This window comes from Scleropages formosus, chromosome 20, assembly GCF_900964775.1.
Source record: "Scleropages formosus chromosome 20, fSclFor1.1, whole genome shotgun sequence".
NCBI classification, from domain to species: Eukaryota; Metazoa; Chordata; class Actinopteri; order Osteoglossiformes; family Osteoglossidae; genus Scleropages; species Scleropages formosus.
This window is the reverse complement of record NC_041825.1, coordinates 3,864,070-3,891,589: the sequence shown is the minus strand read 5'-3', so window position 1 is coordinate 3,891,589 and position 27,520 is coordinate 3,864,070. Positions and strand designations below refer to the sequence as shown.

The following is a 27,520-nucleotide window of genomic DNA, read 5'->3' as shown; positions in this document are numbered from 1 at the left end:
GTGTGGGGATGCTGTTGATGAGAGGTTCAAGAGAACAAGGGAGACTTGGCTGAGATGTATCTAGACCTCAAAAATGCCTACGGCTCAGCTCCAAAGCTGGTGGAGACAACATTAGAGCGGTTCCACATCCTGAGTCAGATCTAGAACCTCATTCTGGATGACTAGTCATTTTAGGCAGAGGGTCTCATCAGGAATATCTTAGTGGCTCAGATAAATTATAGGCTTTATCATCTCTGTGTTCCTCCTTGCGCAGGCTATGAACATGCTTGTCAAGTTAGCACAGGCTGAGCATAGAGGTCCACACAGCAAGTCTGGTGTCAGACAACCCCCTCATCAGAGCCTTCAGGGACAAATTGACAGTGACTACAATGTCTGTGCAAGGATGTAGGTGTATTTTGTAGGGGGTGGACCAGTTTACCACATGGGCCAGAATGAGTTTCAAGCCAGCAAAGTGTAGATTGCTGGTGCTGAAGATGGAAAAGCCAACTGGTAAGTTCTGCTTTAGGATAGAGAGTCACTGGATTCCATCCATTTTGGAGAAGCCAGAGAACAGCTTGAGGGAAACAGTGGAGACTCTGGAAACTTGCAAGGAGTTGGAGGAATGGCTAGCAGCAGTGGGAAAGGTCAGGACGTCCAGGTAACAGCATGAGTATATCAGTATTGAGTGCTGTTATGTGTGAAGGTTAGAGACACTCTAACCCTACTTATATACTAATGGGTAAATAACCCTAACGTCTAACACCTTACCCTAACCCCACCCCTATCCCTAACCCGAAATCTTCTGGCCCCTTCTGGTTTACTAAGTCCCAATACTGACAGGAGTGGCCTTCAGGAGAAAAATAAGTTATAACCTCCACAGGTAGCTTGGTGCACCTCAAAGCTTGAGCCGCATTATCTTACATGGACAGTTAGTTCAGAAGAGAGCATCACCGGAGGCCTAGAGCACTGGGCAAGGGCTCCTTTCGCTGAAGCTATGACCAAGGTAGTGACAGAATCTATTGCTCTGAGGACAGCACTCAGTAGGACCCACAGGCCAAACAGCAGCCCATGCCATTTGTCAAGGAAGCTAAAGGAGCAGAATTAGCACCCAGTGCCAGTCCAGGGCTCTTAGCAACAGCGTGAGACTGTCAGTTGATGCCAGACTTAGATGAGCAGCTAGGGTTTCCAGCCACTATCACAGAGGCATCTTTGAGTCCAGACATTACATTTACATTTATTTATTCAGCTTTTCTCCAAAGTGACTTCCAATGAACTCTCTGTAGTGTTATCAGCTCACACACCTTATTCACCAAGATGATTTACACTGCTTGACACAGACATTACAAGGAAGTTGTCTTATAGGAGATTATAGTTCCATGGGAAGATGGGAAGGAAGAGGCTAGAGGCCAAGGTGTGTGCCCATCGAATTTGGAGGGAAGCCTTTACATAGGGCATTTAGTATGTTGGGTATTGGCCTGGAAGGGTGTTACTGAGAGTGTGGAGAAAACATCTAGATGGTTGTGGATCAGGAAAACTGAGCTGTGGGACAATAGGAGTGCTACCTGGACACAGTCTGGGGCTTGATCAAACCTTGTCAGGTCACCTGAGCAAAAGTGTATGACGGTGTAAGACTCAAAACACCCACTGGTACATACTTCATAGGTGAAGATGAAGCCTACCCCTATCTTCTGAGTAAGTGGTCAGAAACTGCCTTATGTTTTCCAAGTACTACTTTGTGTCTCTAGGATCTAGACGCAGGTGTGAAATATCTGGGTGATCATTTAACAGGAATTTTTCCTATGCATGGTGTCACATTTGTCACATTCACCTTAGGACACACTCCCACTGACACTGCTGACACCCCAGGAAAAGTAACAGCTGAAATGGTTTTGATGCCCAAAATGGTTTAAAAAAAAAATATTGAATGGCCTGAGCTCTTCTTTTCACTGCTAAAGAAGGAACATGTGCTCTTTTGAATATATGTGAATAATTTACACATTCATTATTACCACTTTTCCCCTAAAGCAACTTACACTGTTAAGACACTTACAATTATTTGTCCATTTCAACAGCTGGGTAATTTTACAGCAGCAATTTAGAGGAAGTACAAGAGTACTACAAACAGAGGTGGGATTCAAACCTGCAACCGTAGAGTTAAGAGACAGCAGCTCTAACCCCTACACCACAAGGGACCTCAAGTTTGACTGTAGTCTGTTTTAGGCACTTATGTTTCCAAAAATTAAAAAAAAAAAAAAAAAAAAAAAAAAAGAGCTTTTGAAATGTGACTCAATTTCACAAGCACTATGTTAATTACTCAAATAACTGCTCATAGGACGCCACCTCGTGGTGGGAAGTGGAAGAAAAATTGTGTTTCCTATTTACAGAACACCACAGTTCACTCTACTGCTCTTCTTGATTGGAAATTAATTAAGTTTAACTGAATTCAGTACAAGTATCTGATGGAACAAATATGAAACTTTATCAAACTTCTCCCTCCTTTACTGTGAAAACCAGATCTGTTCTTTATTTGCTGACATTCAAATTTCCTTTTGGGACAGAAACCACATGAAAACAACTAAAACCTTGGCAAGTGCCTGAATAAATATAAACCTTTATAAAGTTAAATATATTTAAAATACCCCTCCGTGAACCGCCACCTTACCGTGGTGGAGGGGTTTGAGTGCCTGAATGAGTCCAGGAGCTATGTTGCCTGGGACTATATGCCCCTGGTAGGGTCTCCCAAGGCAAACAGGTCCTGGGTGACAGACGAGACAAAGCGCGGTTCAAAAACCCCTTATGAAGAAAATAAAATCAAGGCTTTTGTTTACCCCGCCCGGTATGGGGTCACCGGGGCCCCACCCTGGAGCCAGGCCTGGGGGGGGGGGGGGGCTCGCATGTGAGCGCGTGGTGGCCAGGTCTATGCCCACGGGGCCTGGCCGGGCTCAGCTCGAAGCCATGACGTGGAGCCGCTCTTCGGTGGGCTCACCACCTGCCAGAGAGACCGTAAGGGGCCGGTGCATTGTGATTTGGGTGGTGGTCGGGGCCGAGTGCCCGGCCGACCCAAACCTCGGGCGCCAACTCTGGTTTTTGGGACTTGGAATGTCACCTCACTGGCGGGGAAGGAGCCTGAGCTGGTGCGGGAAGTTGAGAGATACCGTCTAGATATAGTCAGGCTCACTTCCACTCACAGCTTGGGTTCTGGAACCACTCTTCTCGACCAAGGGTGGACTCTCCACTATTCTGGCGTTGCCCAGGGTGAGAGGCGGCGGGCGGGTGTGGGCTTATTAATAGCCCCCCAGTTCAGCCGCCATGTGTTGGAGTCGACCCCGGTGAATGAGAGGGTCGTCTCCCTACGCCTTCGGGTCAGGGAACGGTCTCTCACTGTCATTTGTGCTTATGCGCCTAGTGGCAGTGCAGAGTACCCGGCCTTTTTAGAGTCCCTGGGGGGCGTGCTGGAAAGCGCTCCCACTGGGGACTCTGTCGTTCTACTGGGGGACTTTAACGCCCACGTGGGCAGCGACAGTGACACCTGGAGGGGCGTGATTGGGAGGAACGGCCTCCCTGATCTGAACCCGAGTGGTGAGTTGTTATTGGATTTCTGTGCTAGTCGCGGTTTATCCATAACGAACACCATGTTCATGCATAAGGGTGTCCATCAGTGCACTTGGCACCAGGACACCCTAGGTCGGAGGTCGATGATCGACTTTGTAGTCGTTTCTTCTGACCTTCGGCCATATGTCTTGGACACTCGGGTGAAGAGAGGGGCTGAGCTGTCAACCGATCACCACCTGGTGGCGAGTTGGATTCGATGGCGGGGGAAAAAGCTGGACAGACCTGGCATGCCCAAATGCATAGTGAGGGTCTGTTGGGAACGTTTGGCGGAGGCCCCTGTCAGAGAGGTCTTCAACTCCCACCTCCGACAGAGCTTCAACCAGGTCCCGAGGGAGGTGGGGGACATTGAGTCTGAATGGACGATGTTCCACGCCTCCATTGTCAGGGTGGCGGTTCGGAGCTGCGGCCATAAGGTCTCCGGCACCTGTCGCGGCGGCAATCCCCGAACATGGTGGTGGACACCGGAGGTAAGGGATGCTGTTAAGCTGAAGAAGGAGTTCTATCGGGCCTGGCTGGCTCATGGAACTCCTGAAGCAGCTGACGGGTACCGACGGGCCAAACGGAGCGCGGCTCTGGCAGTCGCCGCGGCAAAAACTCGGGCTTGGGAGGAGTTCGGTGAGGCCATGGAGGAAGACTTTCGGTCGGCCTCAAAGAGATTCTGGCAAACTGTCCGGCGACTCAGAGGGGGGCAACGGTGTTCCACAAACACTCTTTACAGTGGAAGCGGTGCGCTGCTGACCTCAGCTGAGGATGTCCTCGGGCAGTGGAAGGAGTACTTTGAGGATCTCCTCAATCCCTCCGACATGCCTTCCATAGAGGAAGCTGAGGCTGGGGACTTGGAGGGGGACTCGTCCATTACCCTGGCTGAAGTTGCTGAGGTAGTCAAAAAACTCCTCGGTGGCAAGGCTCTGGGGGTGGATGAGATCCGCCCCGAGTTTCTCAAGTCTCTGGATGTTGTGGGGCTGTCTTGGCTGACACGCCTCTGCAGCATCGCGTGGACTTCGGGGACGGTGCCTCTGGATTGGCAGACCGGGGTGGTGGTCCCTCTTTTTAAGAAGGGGGACCGAAGATTGTGTTCCAACTACAGGAGGATCACACTCCTTAGCCTCCCTGGGAAAGTCTATGCCAGGGTACTGGAAAAAAGAATCCGACCGATAGTCGAACCTCGGATTCAGGAGGAGCAATGCGGTTTTCGCCCTGGCCGTGGAACACTGGACCAGCTCTATACCCTCACCAGGGTGCTGGAGGGTTCGTGGGAGTTTGCCCAACCAGTCCATATGTGTTTTGTGGACCTGGAAAAGGCATTCGACCGTGTCCCTCGTGGCATCCCGTGGGAGGTACTTCGGGATTATGGGGTTCGGGGCTTGCTGCTACGGGCTGTTCGTTCCCTGTATGACCGGAGCAGCAGCTTGGTTTGCGTTGCCGGCAGTAAGTCAGACCTGTTCCCGGTGCATGTTGGACTCCGCCAGGGCTGCCCTTTGTCACCGATTCTGTTCATTATCTTCATGGACAGAATTTCTAGGCGCAGCCAGGGAACGGAGGGTGTCTGTTTTGGTGGCTGCGAGATCTCGTCTCTGCTTTTTGCGGACGATGTGGTCCTGTTGGCTTCATCAAGTCAAGACTTGCAGCGTGCACTGGGGAGGTTTGCAGCCGAGTGCGAAGCGGCGGGGATGAGAATCAGCACCTCCAAATCCGAGGCCATAGTTCTCAGTCGGAAAAAGGTGGATTGCCCCCTCCGGGTTAGGGGGGAGTTGCTTCCTCAAGTGGAGGAGTTCTTGGGGTCTTGTTCACGAGTGAGGGAAAAATGGAGCGGCAGGTTGACGGACGGATCGGTGCGGCGTCCGCAGTAATGCGATCATTGTACTGGTCTGTTGTGGTGAAGAAGGAGCTGAGTCGTAAGGCGAAGCTCTCAATTTACCGGTCGATCTACATTCCTACCCTCACCTATGGTCATGAACTCTGGATCATGACCGAAAGAATGAGATCGCAGATACAAGCGGCAGAAAGGAGTTTCCTCCGCAGTGGCTGGGCACACCCTTAGGGATAAGGTGAGGAGCTCAGTCACCCGGGAGGAGCTCGGAGTAGAGCCGCTGCTCCTCCGCATCGAGAGGAGCCAGTTGAGGTGGCTCGGGCATCTGTTCCGGATGCCTCCTGGACGCCTCCCTGGGGAGGTGTTCCGGGCTTGTCCCACTGGGAGGAGGCCTCGAGGCAGACCCAGGACACGTTGGAGAGACTATGTCTCCCAGCTCGCCTGGGAAAGCCTTGGGGTTTCCCCAGAGGAACTGGAGGAGGTGTGCGGGGAGAGGGAAGTCTGGAGTACTCTGCTCGGACTGCTGCCCCCGCGACCCAGCCCCGGATAGCGGAGAAAGATGATGGATATTTAAAATATCCTTTTATGCATAAACTTGTACTGGCCTGAAAGCTATGTGGGATTAGGTTACATCCTTTACAGTGTTTATATTCCATGTACAATTCTGTACACCTAGATTTAGAGTGTAGTATATAGTCTAAGCAGTGGTCATCAGAAAGGCTGGACAATGGATTATAAAAACTATATTTTGTAATCATGGATTTATATTCAATCACTCACTTTTGTTAAGTGCTTGTCCTGGTTAGGGTGGTGGTGGTCCAGAACCTATGCTGGAATCCCTGGGCAGAAAGCTGGGAGGGGTACACCCTGGATGAGATGTCAATCCATCACAGGGAACCTCACTCACCCACACGCTTTCATATTCATGATGGATTAAATAATTTGTTAAATCTGGGAAATGTGTCTCTTGTTTATCAGTCAGGTAGATACGTATTCTTAGCATACATCTATGAAACATACAAGTTTCACAACTGTTCTATTATTGCTATATAGAAATAATTTTATTTGTGTCAGCGTAAACTGTGAAGGACAATCCAGGTGACAATTCCAGAAATACAACCAGACCAAAAAAAAAAAAAACTGAACTTGCACTAAGTGCATATAAAACAATTTGTCATTTTTTACACAACAATGCAACATATTTGTTCATATCCTTTCACTCATCAAAAAAAAAAAAAAAAAAAAAAAAAATCCATATACAGCTCCGACATTTGAATAAACTTAGCCCCATTGATGAACCCCAGCCCCCACATAAATAAATCAAATATCTACACGCACCTTTATTGCAGTTCCTCAGCACTTATTTCAAGTTCGGCTTCATACATCTACACTGCACTTATTCAAGTACTATATATTGACATCAATGCATAGTCAAATTAAATTGGTTAAATTTTGGGAGAGTATAAAACAGCAACCAATTAGCTTTTTTTATTCATTAGAAAATTGTCAAAATCTTAAATATTCAAAACACTGCTCTACTTTGGGTTTTAAGGACTAATTTGTTCAATTTACAAGATTAATTAAATTCGGCTTGTCCTATCCATGCGCTGACAACAAAAGTTTGAGTGAAACTAAGTTTCACAAAGAAATTAATGAGCAACAAATACACGTTGCACCACAATTTCGTTTAAGAATCCAAAGGTATAGCAAATTAAGGTAATGCACAAATTGTATTTTCTATGAAATGTATATCACTTGAGAAAAGTGTCTGCTAAATGAATAGATGTAAATGTGAAGTGACGCAACGAGCTCCCGGTATCTTGATATGTGCTACACCAAGTACCAAACTGTGCAACTGCAATAACATACCTATAACGGAAAGTCAGATATGTAATACAAGACACCAAATATTCATTTTTTTTTTTTTAAAGAAAAAAAAAAAAAAAAAACCTGCTGCACGTACACAAGGCGTTTCATTTGTCACTTACACATAGTGCACTTGTATGGTGCTGAGGTAGAAAGGTATGGTAGCTTGAAAGGATAAAGGACGACGTGGTGTGAAATAAATCGGTCCTGCTTAGATTTGATCTTAACAAGTGATAAAATGAACTCCCAACCTTCACGATATGTCGCAATCCAGCCTTCCCGAATTCTCCCAGGACTCGGAAGCCCGTCATACCTCATTGCCTCTACCGTATTTTACGCTTGACATCTGGACATGTGTGTATGACATGAGTGACAAAACCAAGCTTTGTCTGGTCCAACTTTCCCCTCGAAGTGGACTCTTTGTGACCAGACTCCTCTCTCCTTTCTTATCCCATTTTGTGAATGACCAGGAGGGCAGTGATGACACCTGCCAGGAAGATGCCAACCATCTGCCAGGTGGGCGTCCCAAAGTATGACCGGATGTCCTCCTGTATGGAAAGCGTTGCACAGGCATCATCATCATCATCACCACCACCATCACCACCGTTACCCAAGAACTCCCTCCAGTAACTAATCGTTGGTCAAGCAGGTAGACGTGCTCACCCAGCCACCGCGCTCTCTGATCCAACTGACCACATGGTCCCGCAAGAAGTTGATGGTCCAGGTGATTATGGCTTGGATTATATCAGGGACTTTCTGGAGAAGTGCCTACAGGGGGGCAGGAACGACAATCCCAGAACGCTTGAGTGATTATACTGATCATTGTATTGAGTGATTCATACATGCGGAGCACAACGGTCAACTGAAATGTCTCGTATTTTGTGACATATTCATACCTGAGCAATATTTAATAACTGCAATGAGAGCAATGGCCCATTGAAAATCTCACACGTAAAAACAAATAAACTTTACAGTCCTCAAAAAAAAAAAAGTGGGCAAATTAAAAGTCTTTTTAATGGGTGTCTACCAAATAAGAAAGCTAAGGGAAAGAAGGAATAAGAAGCTGTTGGAAATGTAATGCAAACGAGAAGATACATACAGATCTGGCAAACAGACAGAAATTACTGACAAATGAGCAAAATGAGGACAACTCACTCACTTTCACGACCAGCCTGCAAGCAAAGTAGAAGAGCGCCACCACACGACCCCAGCTGTACTTGCCATCGGAGAAAATCTGACAAGCTATTTGGATGAACACGTCCTTGGTAGCCTTGAGGTTCGGGTCATCGATCATTCTATTGAACACAACACAGATGCATCCTGTAGTCACTTACCGACTCTAGTTATTTTTAATCGACTCACGTTCATTCCACCATTATAACAATACACTCTAATCATCTTTATTGATACAGTTTATTTTACTCTGTAAAAAAGTACTGTCTCAGACATTATAGGACAGACACTCATACTAGCTGTCCTAAACCCCTTTGTCTTTTAAAAAAAAAAAAAAAAAAATTACAGTCATGGGTTAAAGAAAATCTAATATCACAAGGGAAACAGCAGATTGGGCTCTACTATGAATTTAACTGAAACTTTTCACTCAAGTGACTTACAATGTCAGAAGACTTACCGCATGCAATTTCGAATTTGCTTATTCATAGAGCTGGGCAATTCTAGTTAACATCATGGTATATTCAGTCACTTGAAATGTAAAATACGTCATTTCAGAAGGCAAAGCATACAAAAATGGATATACAAATATTCAAGGACCCTTCACCTCTGCAGTTCTGTATTGTTGTCCAGGTCATCGCCTATCCGTTTAAGGCACTGTGCCAATTCTTTGTGGGTGGGGTTGCACAGCTCACCTCCCCCCAGTTGCAAATGAGTGATATTTAAATCTTCACCACAGTGGCGACGCACCCGATCAGCGATAAAGCTGTATTGGAGGACAAAGGCTGTTATAAATGCATGTGTTCATCATAAACACAATATGTGCCACATTTGCTGCCCCCTCCTCTCTCCCCCGCCCTGCAGGAGTTACCAGCAAATGGCCAGATGGTAACACATATTTAAATACATAATTAAATGCAGGCAGCAAAAGTACTCACTCTTTGAGCAAAACTGCTCCAGTCTCTAAAATGAGATCGCTGACATTACCTAGAAAGATACCATTAGTGAAAGGGCATCAAAACATTAGTTTAAAGCAAAAAAAAAAAAAAAAAAAAAAAAAAAAAAAAAAAAAAATTACAAAAGCACTTAACAAAGGAAACTTCACGTTAAGCATATTTTCCCTCAAGAACAAAAAAATACAGTTTTGTTTGGTATAGTTGCAGGGCAGCGTTGTGGGAGCAGCAAGTGGCATAGTTGTTAGAGCCACTACCCTGCCCTGAAGGACACTGGTTCAAATCCCAGCCCCAATACAGTGATTTAGGTATTTACCCTGAATTGCTACAATATACTTTACAGACAGGTCCATGATTGTAAGTAGCTTAAAAATTTTAAAGTTTTTTTTTTTGGCAGAAAAGTGTGAGATAAATTTAAAAGCAAATCACTGCAAGTGTTTCTATTGAGAAATTAACAGCCAGACAAATGGTAACTGAATACTTCATAAAAACATCTGAGAATGATAAGTACATATTAAAACTATTTTTACACACTTTTTTTTTAAAATAAGAGTAATACAATTACTTATTAGTGACAAATGTTACTGCAGTTTTTTTTTAAAGTTTCCATTAAACATTCACGTAATTATGCATGTATGTTAAAGTTGATAAAAATTCAATTTGAGAAATCAAGCTTTGTTTTTTTCTGATGGAGCACAAAATTATATATTTATTAATTATATATATAAATATTTTATGAATCCCACATTTATATTAATCTTATGGTTGTGACTTCCACCTCGAGTTAACTGGGAAAGAGTCTTTTTTTCTGTGCCCTGAAATGTTGTTTTACTCTGGATAAAACTGAATATAACGAACAACAACAACAACAACCACCACACCGACACCACCATCTCTCCAATGAGACCTGCTTCTGGGACGGAGAGAAAAAGCAAACACCCACTTTCCCTGGACCCACATAAAGTTTCGCAACTAGAAAGAAAGGTTTTACAGTAAATAAAAAGTACATGACGGTTAAGTTCGCGCCACCGAAAGAAATTTTCAATTTTTTTTTTTTGAACACTCTAACTGACAGAACAGCTGCGCAGCACGTCTCCACCACTAGACTAGGACAGGAAGCGTGTGTGTGTGATCGAAACGGACAAGTTCGACTCGTTTCCTCATCGGCGCAGCTTCTGTTTTTGTGGGGCTGTCGGCATATTTGGAAGCCGCATCGTGGCATAATTTGAGGGGAACTTAGGAAATGTTCACAAAACGCAGATGCCGCCTTTGCTGCGCAGGCAAACACACGTCAGTCGCGCGCTTGCCGCGCCATTACGTCATCCGTCTCGAGCGGCTCTCCATCTCGCGCCGAATCAAACGGTGGCGGGGAGGAAAATACTCGACGGATGACTGATCGACACACTTTCGGTGTAAATCACACACAGACAGACAACGTGACCTCAGTTGCCGAACTCGCAACGTACCTCTGCTATTTCCTTCTGTCGACTCGGCCATGTCATTAAACTGAAAGCAGTCTTGAAACGTGCTTCATGCGCTTCCGCTTGGGTCACGTGCTATCGCACGAGGGTGGGCGGAGTGACCCGGGTAGCCGGTGCCTGAAGCTGACGTGCGGAAACGCGCCTTTTAATTCATCTAATGATTTGGAAAAGTAAGAAGGTTTCCCAAAACTCAGGTGTTCTTTACTCACGATCCCTAATAAAATTGCAGTTTGAAAATTTGTCCTGGATTAACTGCATTCCAGAAGTTCTCCAGCAATTAACTGACTGCTAAATGCCAGTTAACTACTTTTGTCAGCTGAATAGTGCTTTTTTCTTCTGTCCTCTAGGAATGTCATCAAATCTCATCTTTCGGCTTTATTTTACCACCTTGTACAGGAGCAATACGGTACTACAAAGTGTACTTGAAGGCAATAAAAGATGCACTAAGATGGTTTGAGTCCTACCTATCTGACAGATCCTATCAAGTGGTCTGGCGGAGCGCTCATTTTTCTCCTCTGCCTCTCTCAATCAGCGTCCCGCAGGGCTCACTACTGGGTCCTCTGCTCTTCTCGATCTACTCCTCCTTCCTCGGCCGTGTCATTACGTCCCATGGATTCAAATACCACTGCTATGCTGATGATACCCAGCTCTTCCTCTCTTTGCCACCTGGAGCGCCAGACATTTCCGCACACATCGCTGCCTGCCTGTCAGACATCTCTGCATGGATCGTCTGATCACCACCTCCAACTAAACCTCTCCAAAACAGAGATCCTACACCTCCCAGCTGGCCTCTCCTCCTGTCATGATCTATTGATAAAAGTTGAAAACTCACTCGTTTCGCCTACCTCCTCGGCTAAGAGTCTAGGAGCGACGACCGACTCGATCCTATCTTTCTCTCGGCACATCGAAGCCACAGCCCGGACCTGCAGATATATCCTGCATAACATCCTCAGGATCCATCCCTACTTCACAACTGACGCTGCCCAACTACTTGTCCAGGCCACGGTGACATCCCGTCTGGATACTGCAACTCTCTCCGGTGTGGCCTTCCTGTTACAGCCATCAAACCTCTGCAGCTGATTCAGAACGCTGCTGCCCGAGTTGTGTTTGACTTGTCTAAGCATTTGCATGTATCTCCCATACTCGTTTCTCTGCATTGGCTTCCTATAGCTGCTCGGATCAAATTTAAGACCCTGGTTATGGCCTACAAATGCATCAGTAGAACTGCTCCTAGCTATTTATAACACTTAATCAACCACTGCACCACAGCCAGACCCCTTTGCTCATCTACTTCTGCTCGCTTGGCGGTCCCACACACAAAAGGTAAAGCACGGAGGTTCTCGGTTCTGGCTCCGTTGTGGTGGAATGACATCCCCCCCTCCCACTCAGAACTGCTGAATCTCTGTCCACATTTAAGAAGGTCTAAGGTCTGAAAACTCGTCTCTTCCACTCACTTCACCCATAATCTCTTAAGATCATGTAGGTGTAAATGTTCATACAGCGTAACTTTAAGATCATGCCTGATAAACCATTACACAGCTACTTCTGTAATGTGATGTAAATTTGTATGTGTATCTCAAAAAAAATTAACTATTGAATGTTTAGGGTTGCAGGGGGTGCGGTGGCGCAGTGGGTTGGACCGCAGTCCTACTCTGCGGTGGGTCTGGGGTTCAAGTCCCGCTTGGGGTGCCTTGCGGCGGACTGGCGTCCCGTCCTGGGTGTGTCCCCTTCCCCCTCCGGCCTTACGCCCTGTGTTGCCGGGTAGGCTCCGGTTCCCCGTGACCCCGTAAGGGACAAGCGGTTCTGAAAATGTGTGTGTGTGTGTGTGTGTGTTTAGGGTTGCTTTACAGTATAGCTGTTTGTATGAAAACATAAGTTATTTATCTGGTTAATTAGTTTCCTTAAATATCGTCTTCAGGGGAAGATGATATTCCTTTAGTATTATCACACACACACATTTTCTGAACCGCTTGTCCCATACGGGGTCACGGGGAACCGGAGCCTAACCCGGCAAACTCAGGGCGTAAGGCCGGAGGGGGAGGGGACACACCCAGGACGGGACACCAGTCCGTCGCAAGGCACCCCAAGCGGGACTCGAACCCCAGACCCACCGGAGAGCAGGACCCGGACCAACCCACTGCGCCACCACGCCCCCCTTTAGTATTATCAATTTACATTTATTTATTTAGCAGACGCTTTTCTCCAAAGCGACGTTATCTCAGAGAAATACAACTTGTGCATTACATTAGGAGAAAGAGGGACATTGCAGATGTACGATTTTTAAGTGCAGTTGGTTTCTTTCCACCATAAGAACCAATGTTCATCAGACGAGTAGCTGCGCAAAACTTTATCTGAATATCCACGATTCCTGATCACTTTCCTATTAGTAGTAACAAAAAAACCACTGGAAGAAGCACAGGCGCTGCAAATTGGCGCGCGGGCACAACGTAGCGTTCGCGCGAGTGACGTAAAGCGGTTTGTTTGCGTCGCGACGTTTCTGCGCCGTCGCTAGTTTACGGGCCGCCGCCATTTTAGGATTCCAGAGGGTGGTACGCTCTCCGATTAGAAATATTCTACTTAATGCTAACGTCCTGTGTATGTATCTCCAAAAATCAGAACTGAAGAGGCACAGAAGATCAGCGTAAGAGGGTTTTTTTTTTGGTCGTCTGCCGAACTGTGTGTTGTGTCTCAGTCCTTTAATTTTTCATTGTTCTACCTCACCGACCGACCGAGGCAGAACAGCAGCGAGGCCTCAGTCAGGCTGAGGCATTTTAGTCAGTGAAAATAAACGACTAGCGCGAGCGGTTGATCATGTTATTCTGCAAAGTTTGATATAAACACCCGATTTCTTCAAGTACTATTTGTGTGTGTGATTTTGTTGTTTGGTGCTATCAATACGCCACGTGTGATTAGACGCCTGGCTGGCTTGTTGTTTCAGGCAGCTGCTTAGCCGCCGGTAGCTAGTAGTAGTATTTGCTAACCAGCTTCGTTTGAAACGGAATCAAAGTTTAAGTTTTATATGTATTCTATACAGTATAGCATTGAACTGTTTATTTCTCTTTAAAAAATCTTTGGTTTAGTTGTTATGCAACATTATTATATTGACGCTTACTGTGTGTGTGTATAGCCTTAGCACGGTGTAGAATGAATGAAGGTCTATACCGCTGGATGTAGGTAAAGTCAAGATGACTCAGTTCCTGCCACCGAACCTGCTGGCGCTGTTTGCCCCCCGGGACCCCATACCCTACCTGCCCCAGCTGGCGAAGCTACCCCACGAGAAGCACCACAATCAGCCATACTGTGGCATCGCGCCTTTCATCAAACACTTTGAGGTACTGTTTCGCTGTGGGGCCATCGCATTGCAGCATCAGTGAGCTGGGCTCCAAGACCTGACCGTATTCCCTCTTCCTTTCCTCACTTTGGGTTTTATTCATCGCCACTGTTGATCCTGGGTGTATTGGATATGTTGTAATTTTCTTGTCCGGTGAAGGATTGTGGTGGTCCAGAGCCCAGCAATGTAGGGGTAACCGTGAACACCAGAGCGTGATAATGGATAGAATATTATTTATGTTTTTGCACTTTACCACTTTTTCATTATGTATCACCCTTTAGTTTAAACCATTACTTCCCTCACGTTTGTTTATTTAGCAGATGCTTTTGTCCAAAGCGACTTCCACTAAAACTCTGTGCAGTGTTATTAGCCCACACACCTTATTCACCAAGGTGACTTACACTGTTAGATACACTACTTACACTGGGTCACTCATCCATACATCAGTAGAACACACTCCTCCTGTCACTCTCACACTATTGGTGAACCACAACAGCATGTCTTTGGACTGTGGGAGGAATCCAGAGCACCCGGAGGAAACCCACACACATGGGAGATCATGCAAACTCCACGCAGACTGAGTGGAGAGCAAATCCATGTCTTCTCGCACCAGCCAGGCGCTGTGAGACAGTAGCGCTACTCTCTGTGGCACCGTGCTGCCCGTTTACTTCATTTATCAGACAAATTTCTCCAAACCGACTTCCAATGAACACCACGTAGTGTATCATCCCATACTTTATTCACCCAAGGACTTATGCTGCTAGATACATTACTTACGATGGGTTGCTTTCCCATACGTCAGAGAAACGCACACTCACTTTCACTCGCACGCTAATCCACCTGAACAGTGTGTCTTTGGACTGTGGGAGGAAACCAGAACACTTGGAGGAAACTCACGCAGGCACAGGGAGAACATGCAAACTCCACAAAGACTGAGCTGGGATCAAGCCCACATCTTCTCGTACCATTTAGCGCTACTCGCTGTGCCACCATGCCGCCCACTCTGTCCACTTTGAGCTGCAGTCTACAGAGGGATAATAGCTTTTAATAATGTAATTGTTTATGTAGGGTTGAATATTTTAATCACTTTCTATTGTTCTGATAATAGAAATATTTTGAGACCAAATGGCTAGTGCTTCATGTATATCATGGTTAAAATGCTGTTGAAATCTTCATTTCCTTGTCAGAGAGTGAGCTTTTGGTTCCTACTTTGTTTAGGACCCTAGAGATGCCCCCCCACCCACCAGAGCTGAGACCAGGGAGGAAAGGTTGGAAAGAAAGGTAAAAAGGCTGCTTTTCAGTATCTTTTCTGGAGGTAGTGATATAAGTAGTGCTAAAGACTGTTTGTTTTACAGAGACGGGAGAAGATTGAGAGACGACAAGCAGTTATGGAGACTGAACTGAAGATGTGTAAGTCGCTTTTGGGAAATTTTAAAACTTGGTGCTGAGTTTAGTTGGCTTATTTTTAGTCATGGCTAAAAAGGGCATAAAATGTGTATGTATGTAGATGTACCAGGACAGTGTTCTACATGATGAGCTCTCATTACATGTAAGTGTGAGAATTCATGCTCACCAACTCATGTAATTTTAATGCTAATATCTGCATAATACATTGTCAGTTTGCATGTGCAAGAAACCTCTTACAGTTCAGTTCATCAGTATTAGCCTTTGTGATGTCAAGCCCACTGTAAGCTTCTCAAAACTTTTTATCAGTGCTAAGTGATCTAGTATTAAATCAAAAGTTTAAAAGTGCAAGTAGTAGAAAAGGCAAAGGAAAGCCTTAGCTGTCTCAAACCTGATGAGAAAAAATGTAAATAAAGCATTGATTGCTAATGACTTTGGTTGTAATTGTGAAGTCACTTGTGTTCCAGCAGTGATGATGTTTGTATCCATTGTCCCATTACTTGCTTATCAAATGCAGCATTGTGGTGGGCCAAAGCCTGTCCCCTTTATTCTTTGAAAGATATGGGAGGAATTTTGCATGTTTGAAGAAAAACGGGTGAACCTTTGCTGTCTCAGGAATATTAATAATTTTTTAAATAACTTGTGACCATTTAAAAAAAAAAAAAATTATAGCAAACCTGTATTTGTGTTTCTGGGTACTACAGAATCGTTGTGCCACTGTTTTACATTTCCTTTTTTAATTAACTAGGGGACCCTCATAATGACCCAAATGCCCAAGGAGATGCTTTCAAAACTCTGTTTGTTGCAAGAGTGGTAAGTTTTACACTACAGCCTATGTACTTATTTCACATGTGTTTCTGTAGATATTATCACACTTGTAGTGAAATGTATGTTAACAATTCTGCCATGTTATTTCAGAATTATGACACAACAGAGTCCAAATTGCGTCGTGAGTTTGAAGTCTATGGACCGATCAAAAGGGTGAGGATTAACTGCCTCAGTCTGTGTGCTTTGTCAGTATTAAGTGCATAAAAACTGAACTGTAACTTGTCTCCCTGTCTTAGATCTACATTGTTTACAACAAGAGGACGGGCAAACCCAGGGGCTATGCCTTCATAGAGTATGAGCACGAGAGAGACATGCACTGTAAGTACTTTCAGAAAACTCATTTGTTGAAACTACACTCATAACTTTAGTTGTTTACAGTTGGAAGTGGCTGCTGACACATGGTAGTATGTCACTACAATTTCAACACTGCAATATATACACACGTTTTTGAGAATACAACTAAGTGCTACAAATCAATACTAGTGTGAATTATAGTAAATTTGTAATATACAGTTTGAGGTCTTCATTATTTGTGTGCACACTCCAGCATTGTGTGGAAAAGATCTGTTTGTTATGGTGGTGCACAAAGTGGGCCATCGATATTTGGTTGCACTTCTCAAAAACCAAAGAAAGCTTGCTCATTGAGGAAATTCGCTTGCTGACTGTTACCGAGAAGTCAGCTGTAATACAGCCTTTGTAATCATCATGGGAAAAATCATTAACTGTGGGGTTTTATTAATTGTTTTTGCACAGTTTTCTTGGAAGTCAGTATCATAGCTAGTGGGACTAAAACGGGCTTGGCTGTAGTGTACATCTAATTATCAACTGAAATGAACTTCCAAGAAGTGTCTCAACAGTGAGCCTGTTTTAAACAGCTTTTCAGTCAAACTGTCTTCACACTCCCAAAATTAGTCTCTTAAGTCTTTACACTGTAAATGACACTGAGAATCAATTACAAGACTCACGACTCTCCTTTTTTACTCATTGCACATTTGCTGCATGGAAGCAGCTTTTAAATGAAGTGCATTTTGTATTCTGTAGAATATTCCTCAGGAGTTGTTCCACAATAACTATGGGTGTTTTTTAGTGATTATAGAGGAATGTGATGTGAGTGAGAATGAGCCAAGTTTCCTCCAGCTCTTTAGAGAGAATGCAAATGTAGATCCTGAACATAACGGAGGTATGCATTACTAGTGCCTTGCAGCCTTGAATGTTTGTTAGAGCTCTCACAGGTAAACTACTAAAGGAGGTTATTGATTTCATTTAGTAATTCTCCTTAACACATAAAGATGAATACTGTGTTCCATGTCAGGTAAGGAGTTTGGTGAGGACAGATTATTGTCTGGCAAGGGGAGGCTGAGCAGCATGTTTTAACCTAATTTTGCAGTAATGAAGACCAGTAATTTAACCCGTAAGTATGCGTTACATACTGTGAGAGGATGTAAACTAAGAGCAATGATTTCTGGGGATTAGCATAACAAAAAGCACGCATTTAGATATATTTGAAAGCCTTAACCTGTGTTAAGTGTGTTTGCACAGGTGTGTAGCCAGTGTTGTTAGTATTCAGGTTAACTGTGTGAATGTCAGGCTTTGCGGTGTATTAACTGTATGTTGTTCTCGTTGCCACTGCAGCCGCCTATTTCTGATGGCTATTGGCCAGAGCTGGCTTGCAGATGATGGTTTTGGTACATCCTGTACACCCTACTACCACAGCTCAGTGTATGGTTGGTATAATGGGTTTGTATATGATGGGTAAGATTTAACTTTCCACCCCCACCCCTCACTTAGAAAAGTGCAGATTATAGCCAGTCAATAGGTGCCTTCAGAGTTTGCCTATTGTATTAAAATGACTTGAGGCTATCAATGCTGACTGGAGAGGATGGTGTTCTTAATGACCATGTCAGCCAGTATATGTACTAAGGACTTTGTATAAATGTTTGGAAACTTCAGTTTTGCAATTTTGTGCTGGATGCGGTTTGTCAATTGGTTTTAGCTAGAGTTGTTTTAATAGAATAGGCTAACTAGCACTGAAAGTGCACCATATCAAATCCATTTAGGTTTTTAAAAGAACTCAGCTGTTAAAGTGCCCAAGCTAGGCAAGGTAATTTACAGATTTTTTTTTTTTTCCCTTGCCTGTAAGGCTTAAAAGTAAGTTTGCATGTGAGGTATTATTTAAGGATAACAAATTCCTGTAGAGATCAATTTCTATGTCAGAATATATTCCTATATAAGTATTTGAGTCTGAAAAAACTGACATTTCAGACTGGTAATTAGCATGTAGCTCATGTTTGAACTGCCGTTATTGACATTGAGCATGAGCTGTACTTTTACCGTTTTTATGACATTTTGAAATTCAGAAATGTAGTCTAGTTTCTTTCATGTAATTGCTAGTCTCATTAATGTCTTAAGAATCCCCCTCACTTTTCATAACGTCAGTTGGCCAGGTATTTCAGATATCACTGCTGAAACAATTTATGGACTTGACATTGCATCCATACACATATGAATTCATAAGTAAACCTATTGTCTAGTCAGAATATGGTACTTGCAAGGTACAGAATCAATCCCAAACAAAAACTAGGTGACAAATAATTCACATTAACATTTAATCTGCTACTTTGTCATTTTAGTTTTTGATATTTCTATTTCACTTATTCCAAAAGACAGTGGGCTTATGTAAGCCTTTCCCTCTTATTTGGCAAAAAAATTAAAATATTTGGCACACATCTTTGTAGCTGTTCTGCCAAATGTTTTATCTATAATCAAAACTTTAGTGTTTCCTGTTCTAATTAGTGCTTTGTGTCTGTGAGGTTTGATAAAACTGTGTACATTCTGAGCAGTTATACCATATTTCAATGAATAATTGCCAGTCAAGATTCTAAAATCTTTGTCTACAGTCTAGCTGTTCAGAAGCACCAACCTTTAAAAGACTTATTGGTGCAATACTGCTGCAACAAAATGATCGTATTGTCTGATACAGGGTATCTGCAAATTTGAGATGAACACTTACAGATCTGTAAGAAATATGGGCTCATATATCTAAGAACTCAATATCTGTACATTTAAACTTCGGGGGGAATTTTACACAATTTTCTCACATTAGAGAAAGTTCAGTTAAGGTAGGGGTTTGTGGTAAGGCATTCCCCAACACACCATGCATTGTGGAGAAAGCAGCTGAAAATCCTGCGGGTAAATTTTGTTGGCATCTCACATGTGTGGTAAGACGATCCAGAGAAATTTTAAGTGTCAAGGTAAAGATTCACTAGAGCAGTAAAGTACCTGTATTCCCAACGGGTTGTGGTAAGGCAATCCGATTAAACTGCTAGAGATTTGAAGTTCAGGGGGTGTGGTAAGGCATCCCCAGGTCTGACGCCATGCTGTGTGTTAAAACAAAAGCCGTCTCCCTGATGGAATGGCCATGGTGATGGAGAGATGCTCCTGATACCGGAGTCCCAGCATTTACCAGGAACCCTGCAGCTGGTTATAAGTGTGTGTCTTTGTTTGTCCACCTTGAGTGCTTTGTGTATGTGGCTGTGGTAAGGCAGCCCACAAAGATTGGAAACGCCAGTTGAACCAAAAGGATTTCTGATGTTGACATCAATTTGTGGTGGTGGTGGTGGTTCTCCAGGCTGCGGTAAGATGTTTGCAAAAATTTTCTCCAGATTAAATTTTGAGATTTGCAGCTGAAAGCCCATATGGTAGAATTCTTCTAGCATTTATCCTCATCACACATCTCGTATTTTGGATGGGTTGAGGTAAGATGAGTCATTGGTCAAAATGGGTTGTGCGTAAGGCAACCCTCAGCTGTTTAGTTTTTATAAATGAAGATTTGTGTGGTGTATTTTTTTTTTTTTTTTTAATGCAGGTTTTATTTTTACCAGGAATGATAGTTTCAAATTAGATGTTTTAACTGACTGGCAAGTTTATGCAGTAAATCTGAATGAAGAAACCCCACAAGCTGTCTTGGTTCCTCAGGCAAGTACTGTTTGCCTACAGAGTGCAGCTGGCTGGTGGTAAGACGGCTGCTTGACATGCGCTGCTTATCATTTGTGACTTGGATTCTTAACTGTTTAATAACCTTGCCATATCCTGTAGACTGTCAGTTCCATTTTTATCTTTGGCTATGCAAATTCCATCAGCCACGCCGTCCTCACTCTTCACGTCGGAGAGGGAATAAGTCACGCTGGGCAGAAGAGTTGTAAGTAGTGGAGTGAGCTTGGGTAAGGTCAAGGGATGTTGTGAAATGTAAGTATGCTCTCAAGAGGTTGGAAAAAAAAAACAGTAATATTAAGTCATATTTGACATTCAGGTTTCTAAAAGCAGGATTTTTGTCAGGGTGATAACTCGTCCATACATTATTAAGTGATTCTAAATTGGCATGATTTTTTCGTAGCTGAAATACTTTGTCAGCACCAAAATAAACTGGCTTATATTTCGACATTCTGCACTGGTTGGTTAGCCACTGTGCCGCACCACATGACCTCTTCGGCCAGCTCTTCCTTAGTCCGAGATGTGAGCTATTGTTAATAAATGGCAAACTCACCTTCTTGTTTCATTTGGTGGATGACGTGATAACTTGTGTGGAAGTGATGTGCAATTCATTATGCGTTTTTTGGAGCTGTGAGGACCCTTTGGTGGACAGGTGTTTATAGCGATAGGAAAATGTTCAAATTGCAATTCACATTTTTAAAGGTGTGTTTAAAAACACCACAAAGTTAAAACAAAATAAGGATACAGGTTCTGTAGCACTGAACTGGTGTGAAAACATTTTTGCTGTTCCAATTTCTTTAAATCTTTTATTTTAACATTTAAAGCTGCAGTGAAATGTATTGATCTTGTAGTGGATTCTACCAAGATCTCCCCCATGCCCCTTCAAGAAAATAGAAATGCACTATTTTCTTTGAAAGCCTGACTCCATGAGGGCCAAACTTGTATATTTAGTCTGTATTAAGTCAACTTGTTTGTTGACTTCAGTGTAATGATTAGTGTGCATATAAGGTATTTATATAACATTTGGGGGCTTCAATTTCAGTTGGAATCCAGATGACTGTCCAGGGAGAGAAAATGTCCCTTGTCTACCAGGTTATTGGTACTGCGAACTGACTGTGGTAAAATTGATATAGATGCATCGTATGCATGTAGTGAAAAGTGTAATTTTGCAGGGCGGATAGTTTGGTAATGCAACTTTGTTTATACAGTCGGATACATTTTCAGGGGGCTTGTGGCAGACACCATAGCAGGAAAAATTGATACCACTGAAACACTTATCACAGAGGCACCATTTATTTCAGTTTTGACCAGTCTAACATGTCAGTTTTATAGTGTTTTGGTAAGAGGTGACCACTTTCTCCCTGACACCTGGAATTTTATTCCAGAAAATTCATTAGATGTGCTTGTAATGTACATGTTTTTGTACAAAGAGTGAATTTAGAAGTTGGCTTCGGCAAGACTTTCTTGAAGATGTACAAAGTACCTACAGCTCCCTGAAGTACTCTGGTCTCATCAAATCTTTGCAAGAAGGATGTTCGTGCATTACAGGAAGTTCAGTGGCTGGTTACAAGAGTCAACTTATGGTCTTAAATTGTAATGGGTGTCCTACAGGAACGTGATGACATGTACAAGACAATACGGTTTCTAGGTAGAGGATTTCAGATCCAAGGTGGAAACGATCATTTCGTTTCTAATTTAAACTTGTCATGATTAAAGGTTTGGAATAAACTTTAGAGTATAGTCTTTAGATTTCAGATAAATTTTGCATAAAACTTACAAAAAGTTAAAATGTTCTAATTTAATCTATATATTTACTTGCAAATACAGTTGCTTAATCACTGATGGGTTTATTTCACAGAACTACTGTTTTGAGTGGTTGCACCTTTCAAATGAAATTGTGCATGTGTCTTATACAATGCATAATAAAGACATTTCTTAAATATGCTGCTATCTATCGTCTTTAATGTTAACTTTTAATTAGTCTTGGAAATCCTTATCTTAGCAAAATTTCCAGTCCCCAAGGTCTTGAACTATGGCATTCATGCAAAACATTCACTTTCAGACAAAATCAGCTTTCCAACATTTTGGTATGTGTTTTGCAATATGATGTAGTAATCTGTACTCAGTTATGTTCTACTTCACACTTCATATTCAGCATTTCATGTGACAAGTCGGAGCAGCCTTGGGACTTAAACTGGTAGCTCTTAGCTCTCTTTCTGCTACCACAATGTCATATATATTTACCTTTCTGATGTGATCGCTTTTCCTTTTTCCAACAGAGTGGTGGTTATTCCCCGTGGAATATTTTCACGTTTGACCCATTCTACCCTTTGCTGTACTGCCAGGTCACTACTGGTCTTTCAGAATAACCACATCAGTGGTTTGTCATTAGTTTCATTAGTCCAGCTTCATATATTTTGAAACTGCAAAGGGTGACTTCATTTCACATCAAGGTGTAATGATATTAACATTTGTCTTTTGCGTTATCACACTTGTGTGTCTTCTAGCAGGTGTCAATATTGGGTGCAGTAGGGAATATTTCATTGCATCCCTTTTTAGTTTATTTGTGCTTTGTTAATTGGACTCATGGTTCCAAATTTTCCTTCTCATGTTCTGATAATTACTACTATAATTCAAGTAGTATATTACATACAACTTAACGTACATTTGATATTTAAAAAATTAGCTGGCTGTACAGTTTTTAAAGATAAACATGATAAATTTGGTATAAGTATTTCAAATCTAGAAGATTTTTTCATTAAAAGCAGGATTTGGAAACAGTAAATAACTGATTATACTGAGGTCATTCTGCAGGTAAGTACAGGAAGTGAACCTTAGTAGAAAATTAATTTTGTGCTCTAGGACTACATAGAAAAGTAATACTAGAAGTTGTATTTTTCTAAAAACACCCAAAAACTACGCAGTATTAATGTTTAAAAATTAGAAAACTTCCTTGTTCTAATTTTGGGAATTACAAGAATTTACGAGTACATTTTGTCTTGTTTACCTTGAATGAAAAGCGTTCAGATAATATGTATTAACTTTTAAGATCACAAAAAGGTCAATATTCTAAACTCTTCCATTAAATAATTCCAATATCTGATTTGGGTATAACCTGGTCCTAAAGTTTCCAATGTGCAATATTCTTGTAAACCAAATTGAGCTTTCAGTAAACATGCAGGAAATGGTATGTCTTTTAGTATTAATCTGCGTATTGTTTCACATTAAGGGATTGTAAATGCTTGGGAAGAGGAAGCCTGATGCTGCTTTGATCAAATTGGTTGGGAGCTCAATGAGGCAAAGCTGCAACTGTATCTTACAGCAAGGCAGAGCTCTTGATCTCAGTTCTGAGCAACAAGCTTTCATGCGCATGTTTTGTGGAAGAGTGCCTTCAGAGGACCATTGTTTCTCCTAGGATTTTACGAACTGAATTCTCTTGAACTGTAATACCTTCACCCAACACAGTTCTGAAATGTTGTGTGCAGCACCCAAAGATGGTGCATTTTGGTCAACACAGCTCTGCATAAATGATCCAAGTTTTTTGTAGCTAAACCCATTACTGTGATCAAGAAGTCAGTGGTACTGGTTTGTATGACATGTATAGGATTTTTTTTGTGTGCAAAGCATCAAATCCTCTTCAAAAATAATAGTACTCATGGTGATTGAAGAGTATTTGCTTTATTTACACTTTCTGTAAGGTGACTTGCTGGTTTTATTTTACAGGTAAATGAATTCTTTGTTTCAGTGCTTGGAAGTTATTGGGGAGAAGTTTTTTTTTGTTTTGTTTTATTTTTTTTTTTCTTCTCTTTTTTGGACTGTGTAACAAAACCATTTTTTTTTTGACCTGCTGGATTCCTACTCATTTCCTTGCATCTTTTTTGCAACCCACTTACTGTCATCCTCTGTCCAGCGGCCTACAAACATGCTGATGGCAAGAAGATAGATGGGAGAAGGGTTTTGGTGGATGTGGAAAGAGGACGGACAGTTAAAGGATGGCATCCTCGCAGGCTTGGTAAGGATAAGTGCTGTACCGATACAGAAATGTCCCGCATCGTTGAGTGAGCAGGTTATGGTCTTTGCTGGAGGCTGTTAACATTCTGCTGTCTTGTGTCTGTTAGGTGGAGGTTTGGGTGGCACAAGGAGAGGAGGTGCTGATGTGAACATCAAGCATTCAGGAAGAGATGACACTTCTCGCTATGATGAGAGGCCTATAGGAGGGTGAGCAGCAAGTCTTGTTTCTCTTCCTACCTGTCCTCAGTGGCCGTAATGGACTGACCAGAAGTCTCTTTTGTGCCCTCAGGGACCGCGATCGCGACAGGGGTGGTGACCGCCGTGCAGACCGCAGCCGAGAGAGGGATCGCGATAAGGATCGTGGGGAGAGAAGGCGTTCAAGGTCCAGAGAGAGACGTAGGCGAAGCTCGCGCTCCCGAGAAAGAGAGAGGGGAGACCGTGTGTCTGGGGTAGTAGGTGTTGGGGATGACAGTGGGAACAGCAGGCGGAGGGAGAGAGAGAGGGGTGCAGGTGGTGACAGCAGGAGCAGAGAGAGGAGCAGGGATAGGGACAGGAAGAGGAGAAGTAGAAGCAGGGACAGGAAGAGGGAGAGGGAGCGTGGCAAGGTAGGTGGAGAGGAAGGGGGAGAAGGTATATTAGGCCTACCTGATGGCATGGGAGAGGGGGGAGAGCGAGCACTAGATGACCCCAATTCTGGAGACCTGGGCCATCCAGGTCGGGATGAGGGAAGCATGGAGGGAGAGGAGAGGGGGAGGGATCGAGGAGAAAGGGATCGAGAGAGGGACAGAGATAGGAGGCGTAGTCACCGAGACAAAGACAGGGACCGAGACCGAGAGAGGAGGAGGGGTGATAGAGAGAGGGACAGAGAACGAGAGCACAAGAGGGACAGGGGAGACCGAGACAGGGGAGACAGGAGGGATGAAAGACAGTTGGCCCCACCTTCCATGCTTCCCCCCTCACTGGTTCAAGATGGGGGCAGCAACAGTGGAGACATGCCAATGCCAGAGGAAAGCAGTCAAGATGGGATGATGGATCAGGAGTCAGTGCAGTCTGGGGAGGGATATGTGTCAAATGAAAATGGCTACAAAATGGAGCCACAGGTGGAAGAATACTGAGAGAAGGTATGGTAACAGACTCCAGTGTTCACTGATCCTGCAGCCTGTGGTGTATGATACCTTCACAAATGGCAGTGTTTAATTTGAATCTAAATTTTTCCGTACATCCATTTTTAACATGTAGAACGACAGAAGATACAGTACCGTTAGCAGTGTCAAATAGGTTGCTGTAAAAACCTGGTTTAAACTTTTGAATGGGAAAAAAAAAAAATCTTATCTGGAACAAGGAGAAGCAGGTAATTCGGTGTTAAGATTTATGTCCAGCGTTTATCCTACTGCTGATGTTAATCCTTGAAATACATACTTTTAATTGTACGTTCCAGATGAGTTCACACAGAAATGATAATCAGGGAAAGGTTGTTCAGATACATTTCTAATATCTAAATGTTGCCTTGACTTGATGGTATTGAACTTGATGATATCATGAAATTGGATTTAGGATGAGGGGTTCAAGGATTTAAGATATTCAGACTCCCAGGAAGGCCCTGTATGAACATAATGTACTGCTGTGGCCAGTGGCTTAACTCTGTTTTTGAGGGTAGCGTAGCCCTAGTGTGCATCAGTCATTTGTTGCTAAATTCATTTGTTTCTACACATAAGTATGCCAAAGCAGTTTCCAAATTGTAAAGTTCACCAAGTGTAATTTGACAAACAGTCCTGTAATTCTTAGTTCTAGTTTTCTTCTACATTGGACAGTGTAACTTGGGTTCAATTTTGTTTTCAAGTTTCAAGGACTTAATGATTTGTTGCAATTATGTATTTATTAGGCTGTGTTAGTAAAGCTAAGTACACTGTTAGATTTAATCTTATTACCGAAGTTAGAACCAGTATGACATGTAGTTCTACCTGTAAAGAAAGTCACTTTCTTTTTTTGGGGGGGGGGATGAAAAGAACAGTAATTGGTTATAGTTGCATTTAATGTGCAACTTTTTTTTTTTTTTTTTTTTTTTTTTTTAAAAAAACCCCCCCCTCTTTTCTGCCAGGAAAAGGTACTATGATCATATGGTTATTGCTGTGAGTTATGCTGTCCGGTTAGTCTGACTGTATCATGTCCTCTTTATAATAAAGGACTTTTTTTCATAACTAATTGTATTTCACTGCTTCAAGTGCTCAGATTGATATGTATGCATAGTGAAAAATCCAAAGTAGCTACTGGGGAAACTGGAACTGATTCCCCGATAACCACAAGAAGATATTCCAGTAGTGCTTTGGTCAAAAATACTTTGTCAGTTCTGTTTGATGATGTTTATACCTCCCCCCCCCCCCCCCCCCCCCATAGGCTGTGGAACATTTGAGTGACTCAGTTTATAAAGGGAAAGACCCAGTTCTCCAGGTCAGCCTTAAAATCTCGTGATCTTGCTTGTTAATCTTAAGTAGTATTAGAAAAGGGGTCAGTAAGAGGGGAAGCTTGCAGGAGGTGGCATTTGGGCAACATCAGTGGCAGAAGAACTGCAGGTACCTGCAGAAGTCCATATACACGAACTACAGCACTAGCAGTGGGAATTGTCATTACAGTTGCCTCTGTCCTTCAGCACTGCTGAATCCTTTTCAACTTTCAAGTGTCTCAAATCATAGCTCTTTCCCATTTTTCACCTCATCTCCTGTGTCAAATCATCTGCCTATGAATTTTATAATTGGGTACTCCTGTACATGTTAAATGAATAAATGTAAAATGTCCTGTGTTCATGAGCCAAAATTTAGTATTGGACAAACTGACAGTTAAAAGCAGTCAATCTTATGACTGGCATTATTGTTATTAAGTGGTATCTTCTGACAGAACTTGTACTTAGTATGATTAGTAAGGACCATTGTGGTACTGGTAGAATACAGGTGTATCACCTGGCTGGAACTTTCCATAAATCTGAGAAATCAGTCTATTTTAGGGTTTTTTTTCCACCCGAGGAAGAAGTTACCCAATATATTTTGCAACTACCGATTTGTTGAAATGAATATTAATTAGTAATTATTTT

General features: G+C 43.0%; 2 protein-coding genes across 2 annotated transcripts; one reads left to right on the top strand and one right to left on the bottom strand.

The window, feature by feature from the left end:
- Positions 1–6,477: 6,477 nt before the first annotated feature.
- On the bottom strand, positions 6,478–10,932 carry LOC108923902 (apoptosis regulator BAX-like). Its single transcript, XM_018734939.2, has 6 exons — positions 10,857–10,932; positions 9,376–9,424; positions 9,045–9,203; positions 8,427–8,562; positions 7,931–8,035; positions 6,478–7,815 (listed from the first exon to the last, which is right to left on the bottom strand). The coding sequence occupies exons 1-6, from the start codon at positions 10,885–10,887 to the stop codon at positions 7,714–7,716; spliced, it is 582 nt and encodes a 193-aa protein (XP_018590455.1). The 5' UTR covers positions 10,888–10,932; the 3' UTR covers positions 6,478–7,713.
- Positions 10,933–13,378: 2,446 nt separating this feature from the next.
- Positions 13,379–26,492, top strand: snrnp70 (small nuclear ribonucleoprotein 70 (U1)). Its single transcript, XM_018734998.2, has 10 exons — positions 13,379–13,512; positions 14,046–14,203; positions 15,421–15,483; positions 15,558–15,612; positions 16,355–16,419; positions 16,525–16,587; positions 16,671–16,752; positions 24,335–24,436; positions 24,543–24,642; positions 24,725–26,492. Exons 2-10 carry the CDS (start codon positions 14,057–14,059, stop codon positions 25,548–25,550), a joined length of 1,503 nt encoding a protein of 500 aa, XP_018590514.1. The 5' UTR covers positions 13,379–13,512; positions 14,046–14,056; the 3' UTR covers positions 25,551–26,492.
- Positions 26,493–27,520: the final 1,028 nt, after the last annotated feature.

Bases quoted from the DNA above. Each gene is read 5' to 3' on its own strand.
- LOC108923902 (XM_018734939.2), bottom strand. From the start codon at position 10,887: ATGGCCGAGTCGACAGAAGGAAATAGCAGAG. The intron at 9,204-9,375 runs GTGAGTACTTTT...CCTCCAATACAG, and splicing joins GGAGCAGTTTTGCTCAAAGA to CTTTATCGCTGATCGGGTGC. The intron at 8,563-9,044 runs GTGAAGGGTCCT...TGTGTTCAATAG, and splicing joins AACAATACAGAACTGCAGAG to AATGATCGATGACCCGAACC.
- snrnp70 (XM_018734998.2), top strand. From the start codon at position 14,057: ATGACTCAGTTCCTGCCACCGAACCTGCTGGCGCTGTTTGCCCCCCGG. The intron at 14,204-15,420 runs GTACTGTTTCGC...TACTTTGTTTAG, and splicing joins CTTTCATCAAACACTTTGAG to GACCCTAGAGATGCCCCCCC. The intron at 24,437-24,542 runs GTAAGGATAAGT...TGTGTCTGTTAG, and splicing joins ATGGCATCCTCGCAGGCTTG to GTGGAGGTTTGGGTGGCACA.